Genomic DNA, 20,367 nt, shown 5'->3' with positions numbered 1-20,367 from the left:
AGTAACGTTTCGACTGCTGTAGTGAAAGTCGTCAACAAATTTAGCGATAAGTCGCTTTTCAGTCAAATGCTAATTCGCTGAAACTGATTGGTCTGTCTTGCCTTGATACTGTTTGCGGTAAATCTATTAGCGCAGTGTCCACCAAGTTCTTCTTGATCAGTTTCGATCCATCGACAGAGTAAGAGCGTTCGATTCAGTTCATTAGCAAATGAACGAAAATTTCGTACCAAAAACGTGATAAAGGCAAAAGTAACACATTAGTTTTAACGAACCAGACTGAGACATTTGATTGAGGAACAACTCTTCACAGATTATTTACGTTTTTACCAACTGCCAGTTACGAGATGAAGAGCCTATAAAGTCTGAAAAGACTGATTATTACTACAGTAATTTCTTTTGGCCGATGTGACTCTACCACTGTTATTTCAAATTTCGTTCTTGCCGTTTTAACGAAACATTATAACTGAAAAATCGAAAGCTTGTGGATTTACAACCTGTCTTGTCTTAATTTGCTTAAACCAGAATATTGATATCATGAATAATGAACATAAGTTTTACAACAAAATAACTGGAAAACAAAAGGATGCACGATGTCAAACTTTGTCGTGAGGTGGTCGTTATTTGAGGTTAGGGGCGAAGTGTGACCTCTGTTTTTTTCGGAGGGCAGAGCATTCTTACTTCTTGAAAAAAAAAAGAACAAAACAAATCAACTGAACAAAGCAACATCAACAACAATATCAAGACACGTACAAAATAAAAAGAGGTAACTGAATCAAAGCATAGCAGTTCTTAGGAAACCAAAAGCTCATGTTCAGAATGATAACAAAACGAAACAAGTGACACAGAATAATTAGATACAAGTTTGTAGAACAGCTGTTTCTAGTTATACAAACATTTATTACGCCTCTGTATAACACTGTCAAAGATTGTGTGCCCGATTGATTTGTAGCGCATTTTACTGTGTCAAACGTCCAGTCAGTGATTAACTTATGGTCGTGAAGATATTATGTAGCATTTACGCTGCGGCTTAGCGGCCTTTGCCTTGTGAAGAGTGTCAAGAGAGGGAAAAAGACCCAAGTGAAATGTTCTTCATGGTAAAATAAAAATGTTCGGTGTGTAGAGGTGTCATTGTGGAGGGATGGTTGTCATCGTTGGTTTGACCTCAGTTTCCTTAGTTTCCTCAGTTTCCTTGGCAAGTACCCAATCACAATGAGTTCGTGATACCCACGTGCATCTGTTTCTTAGAAACAAAACGATCTACGTAATATTCAGTGACGTCCTCCAGGTTTAGTTGCCAAAAGAGCGGCAGCAAGCTTATGCCGGCAACATGTTCTCCTTAGTGTTGATAGCAATTTCAGCTTTGGTCCCTGCCAATGGCGCTGATTTGTCTGCTGAGTTTGCTCACGAAGCAGTTTTAGATACTTACGAGAAAATGAAACTGTTCTGGACGGTGAACTGGGAAAATAAAACCGTATCCTTTGCTGTCGAGGCAGCAACAACAGGGTGGGTTGGTTTCGGTATCTCTTCGGGTAATGGGAATATGGCCGGAAGCGACATGATTATCGGATGGGTGAAGGACTCCAAGGGTTACCTGACGGTAAGTGACGAGTGAGCAAGAATTTTTGTTCTAAGTTCTAAGCAAAAGAAAAAGGTTGAGAAAGAAAAGAAGGAATGAACGTCATTACGACATCTGGATTTAGATGACTCAAACAGCCAAAGTGGTGTTTGACACTGCAGTTTTAGCCGTTTCTATTTGGATCAAAACGTTCAATACTTTCAAACCAGTGCCTAAATTTAGGATTTCGTAGTTGCGCAGAAACATAGCAGTCTGTTCAAGAAAAGATTTGCTCTTCTGTTAACATTGCTTTCATTTTGAGCAGTATCAGCACAACATTGACCCGTTGTCACGCTAACGTGTCTGTATATAAAGGTCTGTATATAAAGGTAAACTGATGCTTCTAAAATTGTTTTGTTATTTAAGTGATGTAAAATAGTTTTGTATTCCACTTCGTCTTTGGTAAACAAATTAAAAAGGAGCAAACTACTTGCCTTTTAAAGAGACTTGACCCTACCAAACTGTATATTTTTCATTGCAGTCTGCAGTTAAGCTGTAAATCAGTAAAGCTTAACTTACCTGGCTTAAGTCTGCGAGTGCATACCACGGTTCGTTTTTGATCTTGTTTTATTAACTTCTTTTAAGGACCGGTTTGCTGATGCCCAAAGCTGTCCACCGTTGGACAAAGAAAGCAATTACAACTTTACTGGGTTTGAGGAAAGCGAAGGGAAAACTGTGTTGAGATTTTGTAGGAAATTTGACACCTGTGATCCTCGCGACAGGAAGATTGAGGTAATCATTAACATAATGAGAAGCCGATTATACTTCATTACTTGAGTTAATGGGCTCGTGACATAGTCTGTTCGTGTTATTCCGTATCAGTCAGCTCGGCCAAAATATTTAATCATAGCTTAAAAGGTAATTCCGCTGCGTTTTAAAGGCAGCGTCACTGTGTCTGAATAAACTGTATACCGTGCTGCTAATAATTATCATTCAACTGTTCAGCGCTAATTAAGAAGCAGTCTCCCTAAAAGCAGTCCGGCGCGTTTCGGGTCGAAAAGTTGATTTCTTTCAAACTTCGTCCAGGAATCTGTCTTAGTCTAAAAGTAATCGGTACCACCTTGGTTTTTTCAAATACAGAAAAATAATTTTTTTCTGAGCAAAAATCGCTTCAGCGCTCAAACGCCCGTTTTTAACAACACCGATTGTCAAAAATAACACAAATTGCCGAGCTCGTTTTTTTTTAGAAAATTCTAGTTTGAAGGATTTGTTTTGTTTCGCATATTTAGATCAACCCTTTTTACGAACAAAGCACATAAGTTTTGTTTTTTTAATGGTCTTTTTTTTTTTGGTTGACACCTACTTTGATGTTACCGCTATGACGTGAAATATGCTTGAAATATTCACTTGGTCAACTTATCTTTGACGAGTCATTTGATTCCATAAAAGCTTTTTAATGACTTGCAATAAGATAAAACATCATTAACTTAAGAAAAATCTTCATCTTCATTAGTAGAAAAACAGAGCTGTCGAAATTTGGCTCTAGGCGACCTATTGTTTGTTTATTAGTAATTAATGAGGAGGGGAAAAAACTCTAGAGGCCAGGATAGCTATGACAAGATTCACGTTTACTCAGAATTCGACTTTGAAGTTTTAGAGTCGAAGTTTTCACATTCGTTGTTTTTAACGTGAATTCCTTTCTAGTTGATATAAGTGAATAATCAAATAAATGACGAAACTTCAAGTTCTCACGAAGTCGCCATAAATAAAATATTTCATGAAAACCCACAAAACAAACCAGAAGAAAATTTTCCAAGACGATAAGATATCTGTGCACCGCCGTCAGGTCGCAAAATAATTTTTTTTAACTTGGTAACTTAAATAATGCGTCACGCAACCTCAGGTTTGTCAGTAATAAATATAGGTGCACTGAACTCTGTTATTTGAGTTCCTTCTTGATGCCTCGTCCATGTCAATAAGCCAGAAGTTTTCAAGTAATTGTCTACGATAGAAGTTTTGACTGGAACAGAAAGTAAATCAACCAGGTAGAATAGTTCCAAAGACTACAGAGTGTGCGAGACTTGGTTTTTTTTTTTCCCCCCAGTAATTCATCCCATTTCCGTACCAAAAAGGGCACGGGTGTGTTTCCATCAATCAATTTTTGGCATACAACCTTATGCAGTCCCAAACCTCACCGCATCAGTATTTTACTCAGTACTTTTCTGGTCCTGGCGTTTTAAAAAACTTAAATAAATGCAAACTTTTCTTATTTTCTCACTTCGTCCAAGTGTTCCTTCCTAAAGGTCTCCTACGCATAATTCAGAATCCAAATAATCCAAACCGTCACAAAAGTCGATGACAAAGTTGTGGAATTTCAATTTACTGAAATTATTGTTTGAAACTTGCCTTGCTTAATTTTACTCTTTTATGAATGAGCAATCTTCGACAATTTTTATAGTTTTTTAACCAAACTTGATTTGGTGTTTCTTGATTTAGATAGGATTTCAAAATGCTTGCACATTTCCTTGAGCATCTTAACCTTGAGAAATGAAAGTTTGTTTTTAAATGCCATTTCGCAAAGGTTTTAGACATCATAGATCATTGTATGCTTGACGCCAATTTCAGACTGTATGGCTACACTGACTTTCTCGAGCATTTGTTCATCGGTTAGCAAGGCATACTGTTCAGCTAGCTCTTCATTATCGTCAGGCTCAGCGTCATCGCTGGAGGTTTCCTTGCCATCTCATTGCTTTCTCTTCGCAGAGAGTCGGAAGAAATGTCCCTGGATTTGAAGCTTTGAAAGCCATTACATCATCTATTAAACATTTGTGTGCCACCGGTGTTGCGAGCATTGTTGGTGTTGCGATTTTTTACGAACCCTGTTGAAGTCCTAAATGTAATAACTGTCCTAAATGTAATAAAGTCCTAAATGTAATAACATTTGGTCCTAAATGTAATAAAGCCCTAAATGTAATAACGTTAGGTCCTAAATGTAATAAGCCTCCAATGCAATCGTTTAACTGTGCTAACATTGAGATGTTAAAGTGACAGCTATTGCATCAAAGAATCCTCTGACCTGTATTCATGGCATATTGCGGGCTCGCTGATATTATCAGGGTCTTTTTATTTGCTAAAGACGTAGGTTGAGAAGCATTGGCTACAAAACCTTATACTGATGTGTTTTTGGCATCAAATTGACGGACGCAAAAGCAATGACAACGCTGATCAATAGCTCTCTTTATATCATGGGCTCAGACTCTTAATTAAGTGTAACAGATTTTGACGATATACTTGTGTGATCAGTGCTGGAGTTAACACTTCATGAACCAAATTACAAGGAAAAGGAAGTCCACTGACCTATACGTTAGACAAATTCCGGGCTCGTAAGTGCATTTTTTGCACTGTCTTTCCTTACCAGATTTGTATGGGTCTGCATAAAACATATTCATAAGTGTTATTGACCAAGCGTGAGGTCAAAATGGCTGGATATTGGGCGAGTTCTTTTTTTTTTTTGTTTTTGTTTTTTTTGCGTTTTTATGGACTGAGACGAAGTCTCGGTCCGTAAAAAAGGTAAAAAAAGAACGAGGCTAACATCCAGTCATCTTGACCGAACAAGCTTGGTCAAGAGAGTTTGTATTCTCTTGGCTTAATCATTAAAGGATTCATTGTATAGAAAAAGATCTCGCTTTGATAAGAATCAAGAATGGCTTGTTTATTTCGAGAACCGATAGTGAAAGCCAACTGTGTTTGCAACACAATAAACCCAAGAGGGTCGTTTATTTTTTTCTATGTATGTGCCGACATTGTCCAAAAGTTACGAACTTTGTAAGTTTTCTTGCGTGGGGTCAATACGGGGAATCCAAAGCGGGTGAGGGTAGGCCCATCATGCCCGCTCAGGTAGCCAGTCAGAAAACAGGATTCACTTCATCTTGCCCGCGCGCGCTGCTAGCTATATGATAAAGTGACTTACAGAGCAAGATATCTATTGACCAATCATATATTATTCCATTTCACGATCACAGGTCTCGACATGTTGCCTTTTTTCCACGCAAGAGCATTGAGCTACAACATTCAACGCATGATGGTCAGTTGATGGTCTGATAAACCATTCATTTTTTTTCCTTTATCCCCTTATGACAGGTTCATCAGTTCCGGAACCGAAATATTGGGAAAACATATATTTTACAGTTGATCTCAAGTCTACATTTCATTTTTTGACTTCATCTCTTCTCCCTGCCGTGAGGGGAGAAAATGAATAGATAAATAGATGAATGAAAAAGGAAAGCTCAACAGTTTCCATTTATAGTCATATGGTACATGAACTGATTACTGAGGTGGAGTAAAGCCATAGAGGGCTACAAATGCAATATCCCAGGTTCAAAATTGAATAAATCAAGGTAGTCATTCTTAAAAACGAACTCAAATGCTTCATTAAAATCAATTGACACTGAATAACATAGATGTGCAAAATTTCAGTAACACTATTGATGATAACACTTTTCTTTTGGATTAACATGTGACAGCGAAATCATTCAGACTGCTCTAAAATGGTGCATCAGTACTTAGGACTTTCACACGAACGATAACATCAACAATAACATGCTAGTTCATCATCAATTGTAGTAAATTTCTTTTCCAAAAAGTCCTAATGATTACGTACCAATCGATTCCATCCTATTGAGCTTCCAGCCAAGCACAAGCCTACTTTAGGCTGGAAATAATTTTTTCCAACTCGATCAATAAACCGCTCAAAGGACCATACTTCGACTGCTGATATTTCTTATGTCCAGCAAGTAAAAGGACGCCCATTGATATCAGCGAGCCCGTAGTGTGATATGTATACTGGTCAGCGGTTTTTTGGTGCAACAGCTGCCACTTTAACATCTCAAGGTGGATGTCCGCCATAACAATAATGCACTGAAGGAGATAAACGATTGCATTAGAGGCTTATTACATTTAGGACTAAATGTTATTACATTTAGGACTCTATTACATTTAGGACCAAATGTTACTACATTTAGGACTTTATTACATTTAGGACAGTTATTACATTTAGGCCTTCAACAAACCCATAGTTTATAAACACAAAAGAGGGGGCCTTTCAATAAATAAGTTCTCGTTGCGAAATTTTGTTAAATTAAAGGTTGCATTTTCGAATTAAAAGGACTGTACTTTAACTGCTGTTAAGATGAACGGTTTCCAACTGAACAACATGAAATATTCTGAATAAACCTGAATCTCGTCATAGCTATCCTGGCTTCCGAAGTTTTTCCCCCTTTCTCATTAATTGACCGATAAACAAAACGATAGGTTGCCTATAGCTGAGAGTCAGCTTTCGGCGGCTTTGTTTTTCTATATGAAGATAAGGATTTTCTTTACTTAATGGTTTTTATCCGAATGCAAGTCAAGAAAAAGCTTTTACGGACTCAATTCACGCTTCAATCATAAATTAGCCGTATAAATTTTGTCTACTTTTGAGACCGCTTCATGTGCATTGTTAGGTCGAATTTTCGAAAATGCGCGCAATTTGTTGGCCGGCTATTGAGCGAGAAGTCCGCCGAAACCTCAGGACGTTTTTATATTTCCGTGCTCTTCTACCCTATTTTAGCCAGTCTGAATAAAAATACCTTGGGAAAGAAGTTGGAGTTTGCGCTGAGCCGAGATAAAAAGTTGCATATTCCAGGTCATAGCCGGTAGCGTCAAAGTAGGTTTTAACCAAAAAAAAATTCAGTGGAAAAAAACTGTTAACAAAACGTATGTTAATTATTTGCCCTCAGAAAGGGTTGATTTATATATGCGAAACAAAACAAAACCTTCAAACTAGAATATTGTGAAAAGACGAGCTCGGCAATTTGTGCTATTTTTGATAATCGGTGTTGTTAAAAACGGGCGTTTGAGCGCTGAAGCAATTTTCGCTTAGGAAAAAAAAATTGTTTTGCTGTATTTGAAAAAACCAAGGTGGTTCCGATTACTTTTGAACTAAGATAGATTCCTGGGCGAAGTTTGAAGGAAATCGATTTTTCTAGCGAAACACACCGGACCGTTTTTAGGGAGACTGCGTCATAATTTTGAATGATAATAATGTTCTCTCATTTCTCCTTCAAAGCAAAGAAAGTAAATTGGTATTATCCCTTTTCACCCTATTTTTTATTTTTTTAATTTCTTTTTTTGACAGGAGGGCACCACTAAGGTCGTGTTTGCATATCATGCAGAGGACCCCACTTCTGAGGACGATATGAAGAAACATACATTCCGAGGGGCGAAGAGCATTCTACTTCTTAACAACATGGACAAAAAACAAGTGAACGAAACCGGGTGGCAGCAGTTTTACGTCACGAATAGAAATGTTAGATACAGATAAAAAGTTCTTATTTTAGTGTTCTACATTTTGGAGATTGTTATCGAAAGTGAAGATTGTAGAGTGTCCATTCAGGGAATTTGAAGCTAACTCAAAATGTAAATTTTTTTTTTCAGGTAACAATTCCTAAAGAGCGCACAACTTATTGGTGTTCTCTTATCCAACTACCCGAGTTCAAATCAAAGCATCATATTACAAAGGTGAGTACAGAATTGCAAAACATTGCAATAAAACCTGTTTTCATCCAATTATATCTTATTATGGTTAAGTGACCAATCAATGTAGAAGGCCACCGCTTAGATTCTTGCGAAAATAAGTAAAAAATATGAACTTGCATGTTCAGGAATGCGTTGATAACAAATTGTTTATACGGTCCAACTGAGTTCTCCAAAGAAAAACAATTTGGTAGTCGGCGGGATTTATTGACCTTGCCACAACCTTTGACATTTCACTCGTGCATTTCAAAACTCTCCACTTATGAGTCAGAAAAAGCCACACTCTTAAATTGGACGGTGAGCTTAGGGCGGGTAACGAAATGTTTAGGTGTAGGGAAGTACCTAAGGTAAGTTTACGAAAGGTGTATCAATTGATCTATGCGGCCAAGGTTTCACAAACGTTTTTGTTCTTAGTGGAATTCTAGAGATTTGTAGCAACTAATCATTAAGAAGAAGTAAAGCGTTACACTATTGATGTTGGTGTCGCTTCCAAAGAAGTTTCAGTATATTGCTTTTTTATAGTTTGAGCCATACGTAACACCTGGAAACGAAGGAATCGTGCATCATTTACTCGTCTACGAGTGTCATGGGAATTTTAGTAATGCTTCCTTATATGGTTCTGGCTTTGACTGTTCTGTACCCAATATGCCTCTACGAAGTTGTTATGACTACAGTGTCGTTGCTGTTTGGGCTGTTGGTGGTACGGTAAGACGTTTAACTTACAGCTTGCCCGAGGAAAGTAACTTTAAATTTGACATATTTTGACTTTTGAAAGGTTTTTCGTTACTCTCCCTAAAAAAATGTATGTTTTACTATCAAATAGGCATTTTATTATCCACCGAAGGCTGGGTATCCAGTTGATACGAACTCGCCAAGGACGTTTTTTCTTGAGCTACACTATGACAATCCTAATGCAATTGAAGGTTAGCACCTCACATTCTGCGTCTTTTGTTTGTTTCAATTTTTAGTTGAGGAGAAGAAACAATGAGAGGTGTATTTTGCCCTCAGCTATAAAATATCTATTTACCTCAACATTTTTTTTGTCAAATAGGACGAAAAGACAGCTCAGGAATTCGTTTTTACTACACTTCTCATCTCCGTGAGTACGACGCTGGGATAATGTGTGTTGGAGAAAGAATAAGTAAATTTGCGATAATCCCACCAAAACAGGAATCTTGGTTGACTGTGGGTTACTGTCCCAAGGAATGCTATCTGGTAAATTGTCTCAAACGTTCACAATCACTTGCGTTTCCATGAAAACTTCTTATTCACCCCCATGCCATCAAGAGTTTTTAAAAAAAAATAAAAAATAAAAAAATGGCAATGTGGTGAAGCTGGCATCGAAAAGGGGCAAAACACATGTGGTTAACAACTTATGATTTTACCTTTTTTTATACACGGTGCATTACAGTGCCTAGGAACGTGTGTCTTAAATTTACATCAGCATTTAACATAAAGCACTTTTTTTTTTCATAGGAAGACTTGCAGGCGACTAAGCTCCCTGAAAAAGGAATAAAAGTGTTTGCTGCCCTTCTTCACACCCACCTGCAGGGTAAGTCACCTTGTTCTACTTTCGTTGTTTAGAAGTGCATGGTGGTTGTTGTTTGTTTATATGTACGCTTGTCTGATTTATGTTTCCACGTTCTGTTGATAGTCATACGTCATTATGGAGCTAAACCTTGATATCATTGAGTTTTGTTTTCATCTGCAGGGCGTGCAACATGGACAAAGCATGTTCGCAACGGAGTTGAGTTACCAGAAATTGCAAGAGATGACCATTATGATTTTAACTTTCAGGTAATTTATACTTCATACCTCAGGTGCGACTTAATGTGGCATAAGATCCACTATTAGCATTTGCCGAATGCACAAGAATTATTATACAATATGCTACCCCCTCATCAACTTATCCTTTATTTCACTTGAATCAATTTGTCCAGTCGGAACTACTAATATTTTCACGACATCCAGAATACTTTAATTTTCAATATATATATTTTTCGTTTTACCCAGTCAGTACTGACAACATCTGGGATTATCGCGACCTCATAAGATAACTCTTCCAGTTGTCAGTGGTCGCTCACGGAAGTCATAGTACAACCATAACCTCAACACTGTGGGCACTGTGACCATTCCCTATTAAGATTCAAGTGCTCCTTTCGAGTGTCGAAACGTGATACATTCTAATAAGTGCCTCAGTTCATCTTTCACTACGTGAGCCATAAGACATTGCTGGCTGCCAAGCTGCGAAATGATTTTATCGAAAAAACTGTTATTAATTTTCCAACAGTTAACTTTCACTTGTTATTCCGCAGGATATACAAGTTTTGAGAGAGGAGGCTCACATCAAACCGGTTTGAGAAAAAATTTGATTTTAGAGCTAGTTTTTCATAGAATCACATTTTATATTATCTCATGAAAGGATAATAATTGATGTGAGTTAGACGATGTGTCCTACTGATTTATTTAATGCACTCAAGCTTCCACGCAACCATGTGATTGAATAATCTGGAAGAACAACATTGCTTATGATCATTTTACGTTCCTTTTTTTTTTAAAATTAAATTAGATTAAGTTAATGTGAGTTTAATATTTCTATCAAATCGAGATTTAAGAATTCGCATCCAGATGATCGCTGCACATTTTGTTTTCTTCACTGACGTCTTTCTTATCCTTCAGGGGGACGACTTAATTCATTTCTGCAAATACGAGACAATGGATCGCGATACACTCGTGCAGGCAAGTGCGATATCTGGGCCCTCAAAAAAAAGCTGTTGGTTTCTTTACAGCAGTGACACCTCTCTCAATCTCTATTTCAAGTGATTGCAATAAAAACATGCCATCATTGATTTCACTTTACATGGTGCATGACAGAGTGACAGATAATGTACTCCTACTCCACTTACAGGCTGGTTTCTCTACCACTCAAGAAATGTGTCTGAATTACATGTTTTACTATCCTCGAATGGTGAATGCTACAGCATATTGCTCCAGCTCTCTACGTAAGCCAGTGTACGACTTCATCAAAGAACGCTTGTAAGTGAATTAATACATACTTGTTCAAGTAATGTTGAAGTTAGATCTGATCTGCTTCCACGAAACCACCTTAATACGTCTGTCGAGAAAATAATCAAAACGCAGCATCAAAAGTGCGAACAACTGCTCAAGTAAAACCGGTGTTGCATGCTCTGCCACCTGAAATCTTTCGCATTTCTCAACAAGAATCCTGTTTTTGGGAGCTATTTTATTGAATAATTACCCATCCCCACTTAATTTCACAAGTACTTTCATCGCCTATCAATGAAAAGCAAGGAGTTTAACACTAAAGTGTTGGTATTCGGGGCATTGTAATTATTCCCTAGATATGCTATTTGTGTATTTGGTTCATTCCTATGCTGTCGTGCTGAGGTATCCCCCCCTGAAAGGAGGGAATGAATTTCTCTTACAAAGGGCCTATTTCATTCTTCGCGTGAAACGAAATGATCCGTCCAGCAAGTTTCTTGAAGGTAATAGAACATTCAGCGTTGATCATGACTGGCATCCTTTCTTTGCCAAGTCGTCAAGAAGCTGGATAAATCTCATTGACGTTCTAGTCAACTAACACAGTGAAAATTGACCAACAAATGAATTTAAGCACATGATTGTCTGACAGAGTATTATCCCTATAACAGCCTAGAGAACAAAACTCAAAGCAAACTGCAAAAAGAAATGTTTGCGAATACGAAAAGAGTTGAAGAACACAGAGAAGATGAAAAGGAAACACACCATAGCACCAAAAGAAGCGAACATGACTGTGGAGTTAAACCAAAGATTGTCTATTAATTAAATCGTAGAGCTACAGCATGTCTTGTTTCAAGCAATGTTTGGTTTCATTCTTTTTTTAACTTTAATTTTCCTTTGTCTAGCCCTTCCTTAAAGGAGTCAAAATGGTCAAATCCTCTCATTGGGGCAAATATCTCATGGACGAAGGAATTGGTATCTGACTTGAGGAAGAGATTTGATGAAGCAGAGACATTTCTTTCATATTGTCGCGCGGTCAGTAAACTGATGAGGGGCCCGTGCGAAACTCACTACAGTTAATATAGTGCAATTCTTAAGGGTGATAATGAGATCCCGACATAATGTGCATGAAAAGATGTCGAAATGACAAAACACAACAAACAGTGGGTGGTGGGTGTATGACCACGGGGGTGTGCCTGTTTACTGGGGGGGGGGGGGGCTGGGAGGGTAAATGCCTCGCTATAGGCATAGTTTTCATCGTAATCGTAGTTTTCCTTATCTCCAATCTGATTCTGTATGTAACAGTAAGTCTGCCTACTCCTTAGAGGAGTAGAAGTAAGTGTACAGCGCTGAGTTTTCCTTTGAACTATTGTTAATTATTTCCTTTCCAGAGACCTAACAACTACACACATCCGATTCCAAAGATCACGAAGCCCTTACCTCCTCGACAGTCCAACTGCCGTGGAAGAAGCACGACACCAGCCCCTCCCGTTGGAGACGCCTTCTTGGTGAAGACCTCATACTCTACAGCAATATCCCTGCTAATTAGCTATTTCGTGTTCATGTGAACGATCAAAGATATGCCATCATGATCACAGTTCACAAATTGCTGGAGAGTACAATCTGCACTAAAACCAATGTTTGCTCCATATCTTAACGTAGAGATGATCTCTCAGAGGATTAACACTGCCGTAGTAGATACAGATAAATATCACTTAATGCATTATTAATATTCTTTTGGAATGACGTTAATGGCTAAGGCAGACGGAAAATAAACTCTGATTTCCCTCACCTTGTACTTGGTGTTCTCGATTACTCTATAATTCCCTTATCAAACCAGTTCTCTAATACTGCTGTAAAATATGGGGTTATTGTTCAAAGGAACAGTTGAATAAATTTTTACGGCTACAGAAACGCTACGCGAGAGTGATACTAGTTCCTAAGACAATTCAGCAATTTTATTTACTAAATTAGGTTGGCTTCCTTTTCACGACATCATTCGCGAAATTTCACAAAATCGGTAATGAGCATGGTCCAGAATATCTTTCGTTTCATATCACTTGATTGGTTTCTCCAAAACATTCTGATCAGTAAGGGGGGCTTGAAAATGTTTTCTTCTCCTTCGCGCACATTGTCATTTTGAAGTGGAGTGGAAATGAAGTTGATCCACAGGACCTTTTAAGATTTTGGATTTTTTTAGAAAATACTGTCATCGTAGGTATTACATCAATTCACATATATGTAAATGATTAAAAGTGATATAAATCTAACCTTATTTAAGTCTCTCAATGGGAAAACCTGCTGCCAGAAGCTAACTTTTGATTAATTTTTACAGTTTTGCGGAGTGCTTCTTTGAAAGCAGAGATACAGAAGTGGTCAAAGCTAAGAGAGTTAATTGTATGAACCCTCTTTAAATTCTTACTGCTTACTGTACTGGTAAATTATAAGTACAATTTTGAACAACTGCTACGAAAACGTTCTTTGAATTCATATCAGGGTAACAGAGAATGCATTGCTTCAAATAATAAAAAAATTAATTACTAAAAAAAAATTGACATGCGTGATCACAATCGTATCACCTAGCAGCGTCTAAATTCCCCTATTTAGAGGGTGTGAATGGGGTTAACCGACTAGCGACAAAGGGCGTAAAAAATTACTGACTACCGACGAAACGGGGAAAAAATTACCGACTAGCGACAAATAAATTCTAACCAACAACCGACATGGTCAGACGTGATAGGGATGTTTGTATTCAGAAAGAACAGCATTTTGATGATTTCTAGCTCAGAAAATCCTTCTTCACCCGACGTAACCACATTAATTCCAAATTTAGCCGAATTATAGAATTTCTTGGCTTCAAATTACTTTAAATCCACGGGATCCTTCTTTTCGGTGAGCAGCGTGGGCTCATTTCTAGAACAGCGGCTCGTAATCGGGCTGACAAGACGCCCTGCTGTCTCATTTCAAGAATAGCGGATCACAATCGAGCCGACGAGACGCCCTGCTGTTGTCTTTTTATTGCTCGTTGTTTGTTCATGCGGTCGGGTCATGACTGGGATTGCTAAAGTCATCGTGAGTTTTTTTCGAAAAGGTGAAGAAGTCGCCATCGAACGTCATCGAAGCAGGGTCCCAGTAGACAAAGAAGCTCATAGAGGAGTATCTGAACGAAAAAAACATCTTACGGAGTTTTTAGGATTAAAGGAGCAGGCACATCAATATGGAATTGGCGGATTTTCGTTAAAGTTATTTCGCCTGGCGAAATCGCCTGCGGGCAAATGCGAAAATTTTGCAATTGTGACGGATGGGCAATGGCAGCTTGAACCTCCAAATTTAATATCGGATGAAAGTAGCAGTGTGCTCAACGGTAAGTGTGGAATGCGTGCAGCGGAGTTTGATGAATCACTTTAGTTCTGTAGTTAAATATTAAGCTCAAATATTAACGTGGTTAAACTCTGGTTCCACCGTTTTTTGTTTGTTGTTTTGTGGAGCGGAATGTTTTTTTTTTCTTTTTCACCGTCCATTTGAATGCGAAAATTGAGAAGAAAAATCCCTACAAAGAAGTAGCGAGTAAATCAGTTCATAAGCTTCTTTCTGATTAATTGGTGAATGAACAACAGTGTAGCTTAACATATTAAAGACCCCGTTTATTTATACACGCCCTTAAATTTATTCGTTTCTGAAAACCAGACGTTCAAATAATATTCAATTCTCTCCTCGAGGGAAGCTACGCACGAGAGATTTCGCTCGATGTCCACGTTTAATACATCTTGACGAGCATTTGCTGATAAGAACTGTGTAAGTTTCTCAAAAGCCTACTAAAGAGAAAACTTAAAACACACGGTATTTAATATTTTAGTACACATTATCCAAGAGGTCACAAACTGGACCGGAAAGCCAGTAGAGTTGCTGAAGGCGCCGGCTACATCTGATAAAAGCAAGCAGAAGTCAATGAACGACACTGAGAAGAAAGGTGACGAGTCAAAAGTGAGAAGGAAACGGAAATCACGAGAAGAAGCAAAAGAAGATGAAAATCTGGCAAAGAGGATCATGACTGAAGGAGGTGACATCGAGAGAAACGAAAGGCAACAAGGAGACCTTCAAAAGTTTCAGGATGGTAGGGCTGAATTAGCACTTGTAGTTCGTTTACCTGATTTTCAAAAGTCATAAATTTCGCTACTTTGGAAATTCTGCGGTATTCCTTGTTTATAAACACTGCCTTGTTTATACAACGAAAAACGCTCACTTAGTGCGTTCGCTATGTAAAGATAGTTTCTTTTAAATTCCGGCTAAAAACTGTATTATTATCACTTTGATGGGCATTTTGGCGCATTTTGCGTGCTAAAATAAAGAATTTGCCGGGCTAAAATGTATTTTTAAAAATAAACCAAGACAACCAATGTTCGCGCCGTCTTCTTGTAGCGTTGGTAAAACAAACCGTGGAGCTATTTTTAAAGCCCAAATCATGGCTGAAAACACAGAAAACAACAAAAAATTTGTAAATTCTCAATCTTCTCAGGTAGGGAAGAAGATCTTAAAAAGTTAGATGGGACACAAGACTCATGCTCATTCAAACAAATCGAAGGGATATGCTCTATAGACAAGAACTTGTTTGTTACAGATGTTTCCGCTGGAAAACTGAAGATAGTGACGAGCCTCTCAGAAACGGTATCTTTTCTGGGGATTCTTGGCTCCCTTTACGATACCTTTGGAATTCATTCTAAGGGTATGAAACCAGACGGAGTGTCCTTGAAACAAGCAAAAGAGAACGTGACAAAGATTGACAGCTATGTAAAAGACACTGTGAGTAAGGTGAAAGAACGCTACCAGTTGAGCGAGACGTCTGCAACCAATGGTCCACAGGGAACTGTATCACAGAAGACGCAAGTATCTGTGTCTTTGCTTAAAAAGGGCATAGAAAGGCTATAAAAGAGCGTGATGGACATCAACCCCCAATTTGTAGATGATCTGCTGCTCGAAACGTTGCTCACAACAGAAGTGGAAAATTTGCACGCTGTTTCGCACCTTAAACACGAGACATTTACGGTACTCACACATGCCCAGGATTTTGGAACAATTTGCAAGGAATCTCTGAAGCGCACATCTAGATGGGCAGCAAAGTACTACACGCATGACAAATCCTACTATCCGGTACCTCAATCCGCCATGCCCCTTTCTGCTATAGCTACGATGACACCTTTGCCAAGTGAGGACATAACACCAGGGATGGAAGGACAGATCAAAGAGTGGCTAGAGAGTTACAGACCAGTACGCCAACGGACGGTTAGGAGTGAGACCACAAAAGATAAGGCTGGGGCCTTGCCGCCAGCTGTCTACGCCGTTCACCACACCGACGAGTCTGAAGAGAGGCTTCGATATCCTGAAGAAAACACTGTATCGTCAGCAAATGCACAACGCGTTGTCAGCATACAATTTGTGGACGAAGGGGATGTTACTGAGGTGTTTGAGGATCACAGAGAAGTACAAATCGATGAGTATGAGACAGATTCGGATGACGAGGAATCAGATTTTGAAGAACGTCCAGAGGTTGTCAACAGAGCGTGTGTTACCCGATCCGGCAGGGCTGTTCGTGCATTTGTGCGTCTCGACATGTAAAAGGTACTAACAGTTAAAAAATCCATTTAACGGTGCAGATTGATACGTATGACAACCAAATTTTTGGCAAAAAAAAAAGAGAAAAAAAAGGAACCTCTCAGAAAAGCCACGAGAGCCGTTGAATAATAAGTCTAGTGAGTTTTTGTGGACGTCTCGGAAAAAAGACTTCCGTAGCTTACAAATTAAAATTAGGTATCCCAGGGGCTAGAGTGGGTGTTTCATTCTTTGTAGAATTTACCTCTCTTGATTAACTTCGATGCCCCGTAGTCGACAGGAAACAAATTCACATCTATAATAAAAGCTTTGGTGAATTTTATCGGTATACTAGATTTGCAAACAAAAGTGGGGTAGATGAGCACGTTGCTAAATTAAAAAACAGCGTTAACGAGGTTTAAGTGAAAACAAATAATGAATTATTACAAGTATTACACTTCGTCTAGAGTTTAAAGTCTTAAAACTGGGCAACTTGCATAATAAATGTGAATAATTAACGTGTATTTTTAATTATTAATTGAGATTTACCGACAACCGACAAAGGTCAAAAATCTTCACCGACAACCGACAAAGTAATGAAATTTTAACCGACAACCGACATTTTGACCCCCCCATTCAGACCCTCTATTTAGCCACCCCCGGAAAGCTGGGGTTTATTGGCCAACCAATCAGAAACAATTAAGGATGCAATTTTTGCCCCAAAATGGAATTAGAGGTCTGAGCAGTGTTTTTAATTTCCTCATAAAAACTCACTACCGTTTACAAAGAGACGGTGAAAAGCTTAAAAGAATGAGAGATTAAGCCATTATATTTATCATGAAGCGTTGCATAGCTTCGCCTGTTGGCTGCACTTGATGAGAAATTTAATTTAACCTTAAATTGGTGTTCAAATCATCAAGGAACTCTTTACCTTAATTGAATAGTTTACCAAAGTAAGGCATTTTGGAGTTATCACTAGGATGAGTATCATTATGATAAATTTTAAGAAATCTGTTCCGAACGATTATTCTTGAGAAAGCTAGACCACATAAAACCCGGTCAGTTGACCAGCTTTATCTCAAACTGGGCGCGCGCGGTGGATATTCATTGCAATGGCTAAGTAATGTGCGAAGTTTTAAAACGCACGTGTTTCGTTACTGTTTTGCCCATGAGATATTTTGTTTCACAACGTTCCCGTCGGGGTTTTCTTTAAGTTCACTAATACTAATGAGCTGAAGCGATGGATCTTAGCTGATCAATCAGTATCAGAGGAACACGACCATATCGTTGACAAAGAGCTTAAATGACCCAGGGCATGAGATGAGCACATTCGTGAGGCATCAAGCCACAAAGGGTAAAGAAGAACTTAGTGACCACAGTAAAACAGCCGAGCGCGAGGCGCGATAACACGCCATTCGTAATTCTTAGTAGCTCTTATCTCTGTAAGACTGGAAAATGCAAATAAATTTCGATTGCAAAGCTAACCATTAACTAACGTTCCCACTGCTTTAGGGGAAGTCGTCAACAAATTCATGCGATAAGTTGTTTTTCAGTCCAAATGCTAATTCGCTGAAACTGATTGGTCTGACTCGCCTTGATACTGTTTGCGGTAAATCTACTCGAGCAGCCTCCATCTAGTTCCTTTTCATCAGTTTCGATCCATCGACAAAGTAAGAGCGTTCGATTCAGTTCATTAGTAAATGAACGAAAATTTCGTACCGAAAACGTGATAAAGGCAAAAGTAACACATTAGTTTTAACGAACCAGATTGAGACATTTGATTGAGGAACAACTCTTCTCAGATTACTTATTTTTTTACCAACTACCAGTCCCGAGATGCAGAGCTTATAAAGTCTGAAAAGATATTATTACCACCGTAATTTCAAATGATGGGGCTTTTGGCCGATGTGACTCTACCATTGTTGTTTAAAATTTCGTTCCTCTCGTTTTAACGACACATACGAATAGCTTAGCACTTATTTACAATACAGTACTCAAACGGTGTAGCGTTGCGTTAAACGGCCGCCAAGGCATCTCGCCGAAACCACCAAAAATACAAACTGCAAATGGAACAGCGATCTGCTGGGGGCATGACGTCACCGAATGTGAAGACTGGCGCGAAACCATTACATAGTGTAGTCTCTGTGTGGAAGAGTCTTCACTTCGCTTTGCCGTAAAGCAGAGCCAATTCGGTAAGTTTCTCCTCTTTTTTTCCCTGCCGATATTGCATTTATTCGTTGTCGTTCATGATAGTGTTAATTAAAAGAGCGAGACTGGATTCTACCACGGTTTACCGGCCTCCCGGTTTACCACAGTTTGCACGTGTTGGTGGGCCTGAATTTTAATAGTATTACGTAGTGTTATGATGTGCATTAAATGTCTATTGCCGAGCTCTCATTTCTTTTCTTTTCTGAATCGCGCTTTCTTTTCAACGGGAGTTTAACTTCAACGGTTCTTTGAACATTGCAGGAGTACGTGAGAAGTTGGATTTTGTGTGTGCCCTGGACGCCATGGTCACGCAACTCTAGTCAATATATCTAGTGTGTACTGAACTCAGTCTGTAGCAATAATAATAATAATAATAAAAATAATAATAATAATAATCATAAAAATTAATAGTTGAGGTACAGAAATGTAAAAATAAATAAAAATATAAATAAATACGTCTACCGAAACAAACGACGAAACAGCAAGATCTGCCCTGTCAATTGTCTGAATTATGCAATAGTTTTTATTCAGCAAGTTGCGACTGTAACAGATCGAACGGTAAAACTCGACCTAGAGTTGGACAATTACGTACTCTTATCGTCCGGCACACCAATTAAATCATTCCGATATCACTTTAATCGAAAAATGTCAAAACAGATCAAGGATATCAGTTTTCTTACCATAGCGTCCAGGGCACACACAATATTCAACTTCTCACGTATTCCTCCAATGTTCAAAGGGCCGTTGAAGTTGGACTTTCATTGAAAAGTAAGCATGAGTCGGAGAAAGAAAAGAGAGCTCGACAATTGACATTTAATGCACGTCATAACACTACGTAATACTATAAACATATTCAGGCCCACCAACGCGTGCAAACTGTGGTAAACCAAGAGGCCGGCAAACCGTGGTAGAATTCAGTCTCGTTGCTATTTTAATTGACGCTTTCATGAACGACAACGAATAAGTGCAATATCAGCAGGGAAAAAAAGAGGAGAAACTTACCAAATTGGCTCTGTTTTACGGCAAAGCGAAGTGAAGACTATTCCATACAGCGACTACGCCATGTAATGGTTTCGTGTCAGTCTTCACATTCGATGACGTCATGCCCCCAGCAGATCGCTGTTCCATTTGCGGTTTGTATTTTTGGTGGTTTCGGCGAGATACCTTGGCGGCCGTCACCACCAAAAATACAAGGATGTCGTATAGATCAGCAAATACAAAGATGGCTTAAGGATCAGCTGCTGGATAGCATAGCTAATAAAGGAATGGCTTAGCCTTCACGTCACGCCACGACGATTCGCCACAACATCGAAATATTTCAAGTAATACTAAGCAATTTAATGTTCAGGTAGAGCATCTGATGTTTTGCAAAGCTATTCGACCTAACGCTACACTATTTGTGTCTACGCTGTACCATTCTACATTACGCTGAGCCATTTCACGCA

General features: G+C 38.7%; 2 protein-coding genes across 2 annotated transcripts; both read left to right on the top strand.

Moving 5' to 3' along the window:
* The first annotated feature begins 1,199 nt into the window (after window positions 1-1,199).
* LOC113680201 (DBH-like monooxygenase protein 1) lies at window positions 1,200-12,919 on the top strand. The gene is made up of 14 exons (XM_089180112.1): window positions 1,200-1,597; window positions 2,201-2,347; window positions 7,731-7,901; window positions 8,030-8,113; window positions 8,651-8,833; window positions 8,952-9,051; window positions 9,180-9,343; window positions 9,605-9,680; window positions 9,840-9,925; window positions 10,444-10,482; window positions 10,808-10,867; window positions 11,037-11,164; window positions 12,034-12,163; window positions 12,520-12,919. The coding sequence occupies exons 1-14, from the start codon at window positions 1,328-1,330 to the stop codon at window positions 12,694-12,696; spliced, it is 1,815 nt and encodes a 604-aa protein (XP_089036238.1). The 5' UTR covers window positions 1,200-1,327; the 3' UTR covers window positions 12,697-12,919.
* A 1,065-nt stretch (window positions 12,920-13,984) lies between these two features.
* Window positions 13,985-16,825, top strand: LOC149041222 (uncharacterized). Its single transcript, XM_089213749.1, has one exon. The coding sequence runs from the start codon at window positions 16,064-16,066 to the stop codon at window positions 16,739-16,741; it is 678 nt and encodes a 225-aa protein (XP_089069875.1). The 5' UTR covers window positions 13,985-16,063; the 3' UTR covers window positions 16,742-16,825.
* The last annotated feature ends 3,542 nt before the right edge of the window (window positions 16,826-20,367 follow it).

This window comes from Pocillopora damicornis, chromosome 8 (genome assembly GCF_964200805.1).
Source record: "Pocillopora damicornis chromosome 8, jaPocDami1.2, whole genome shotgun sequence".
NCBI classification, from domain to species: domain Eukaryota; kingdom Metazoa; phylum Cnidaria; class Anthozoa; order Scleractinia; family Pocilloporidae; genus Pocillopora; species Pocillopora damicornis.
Note: the sequence above shows the minus strand (reverse complement) of the source record. Positions and strands in the feature narration are given on the sequence as shown.

Excerpts from the sequence above, each read along its gene's own strand:
- LOC149041222 (XM_089213749.1), top strand. The coding sequence starts at position 16,064 with ATGGACATCAACCCCCAATTTGTAGATGATCTGCTGCTCGAAACGTTG.
- LOC113680201 (XM_089180112.1), top strand. The coding sequence starts at position 1,328 with ATGTTCTCCTTAGTGTTGATAGCAATTTCAGCTTTGGTCCCTGCCAAT. Across the intron at positions 9,681-9,839 it reads TCTTCACACCCACCTGCAGG|GGCGTGCAACATGGACAAAG; the intron begins GTAAGTCACCTT and ends TTTCATCTGCAG. Across the intron at positions 11,165-12,033 it reads GACTTCATCAAAGAACGCTT|CCCTTCCTTAAAGGAGTCAA; the intron begins GTAAGTGAATTA and ends TCCTTTGTCTAG.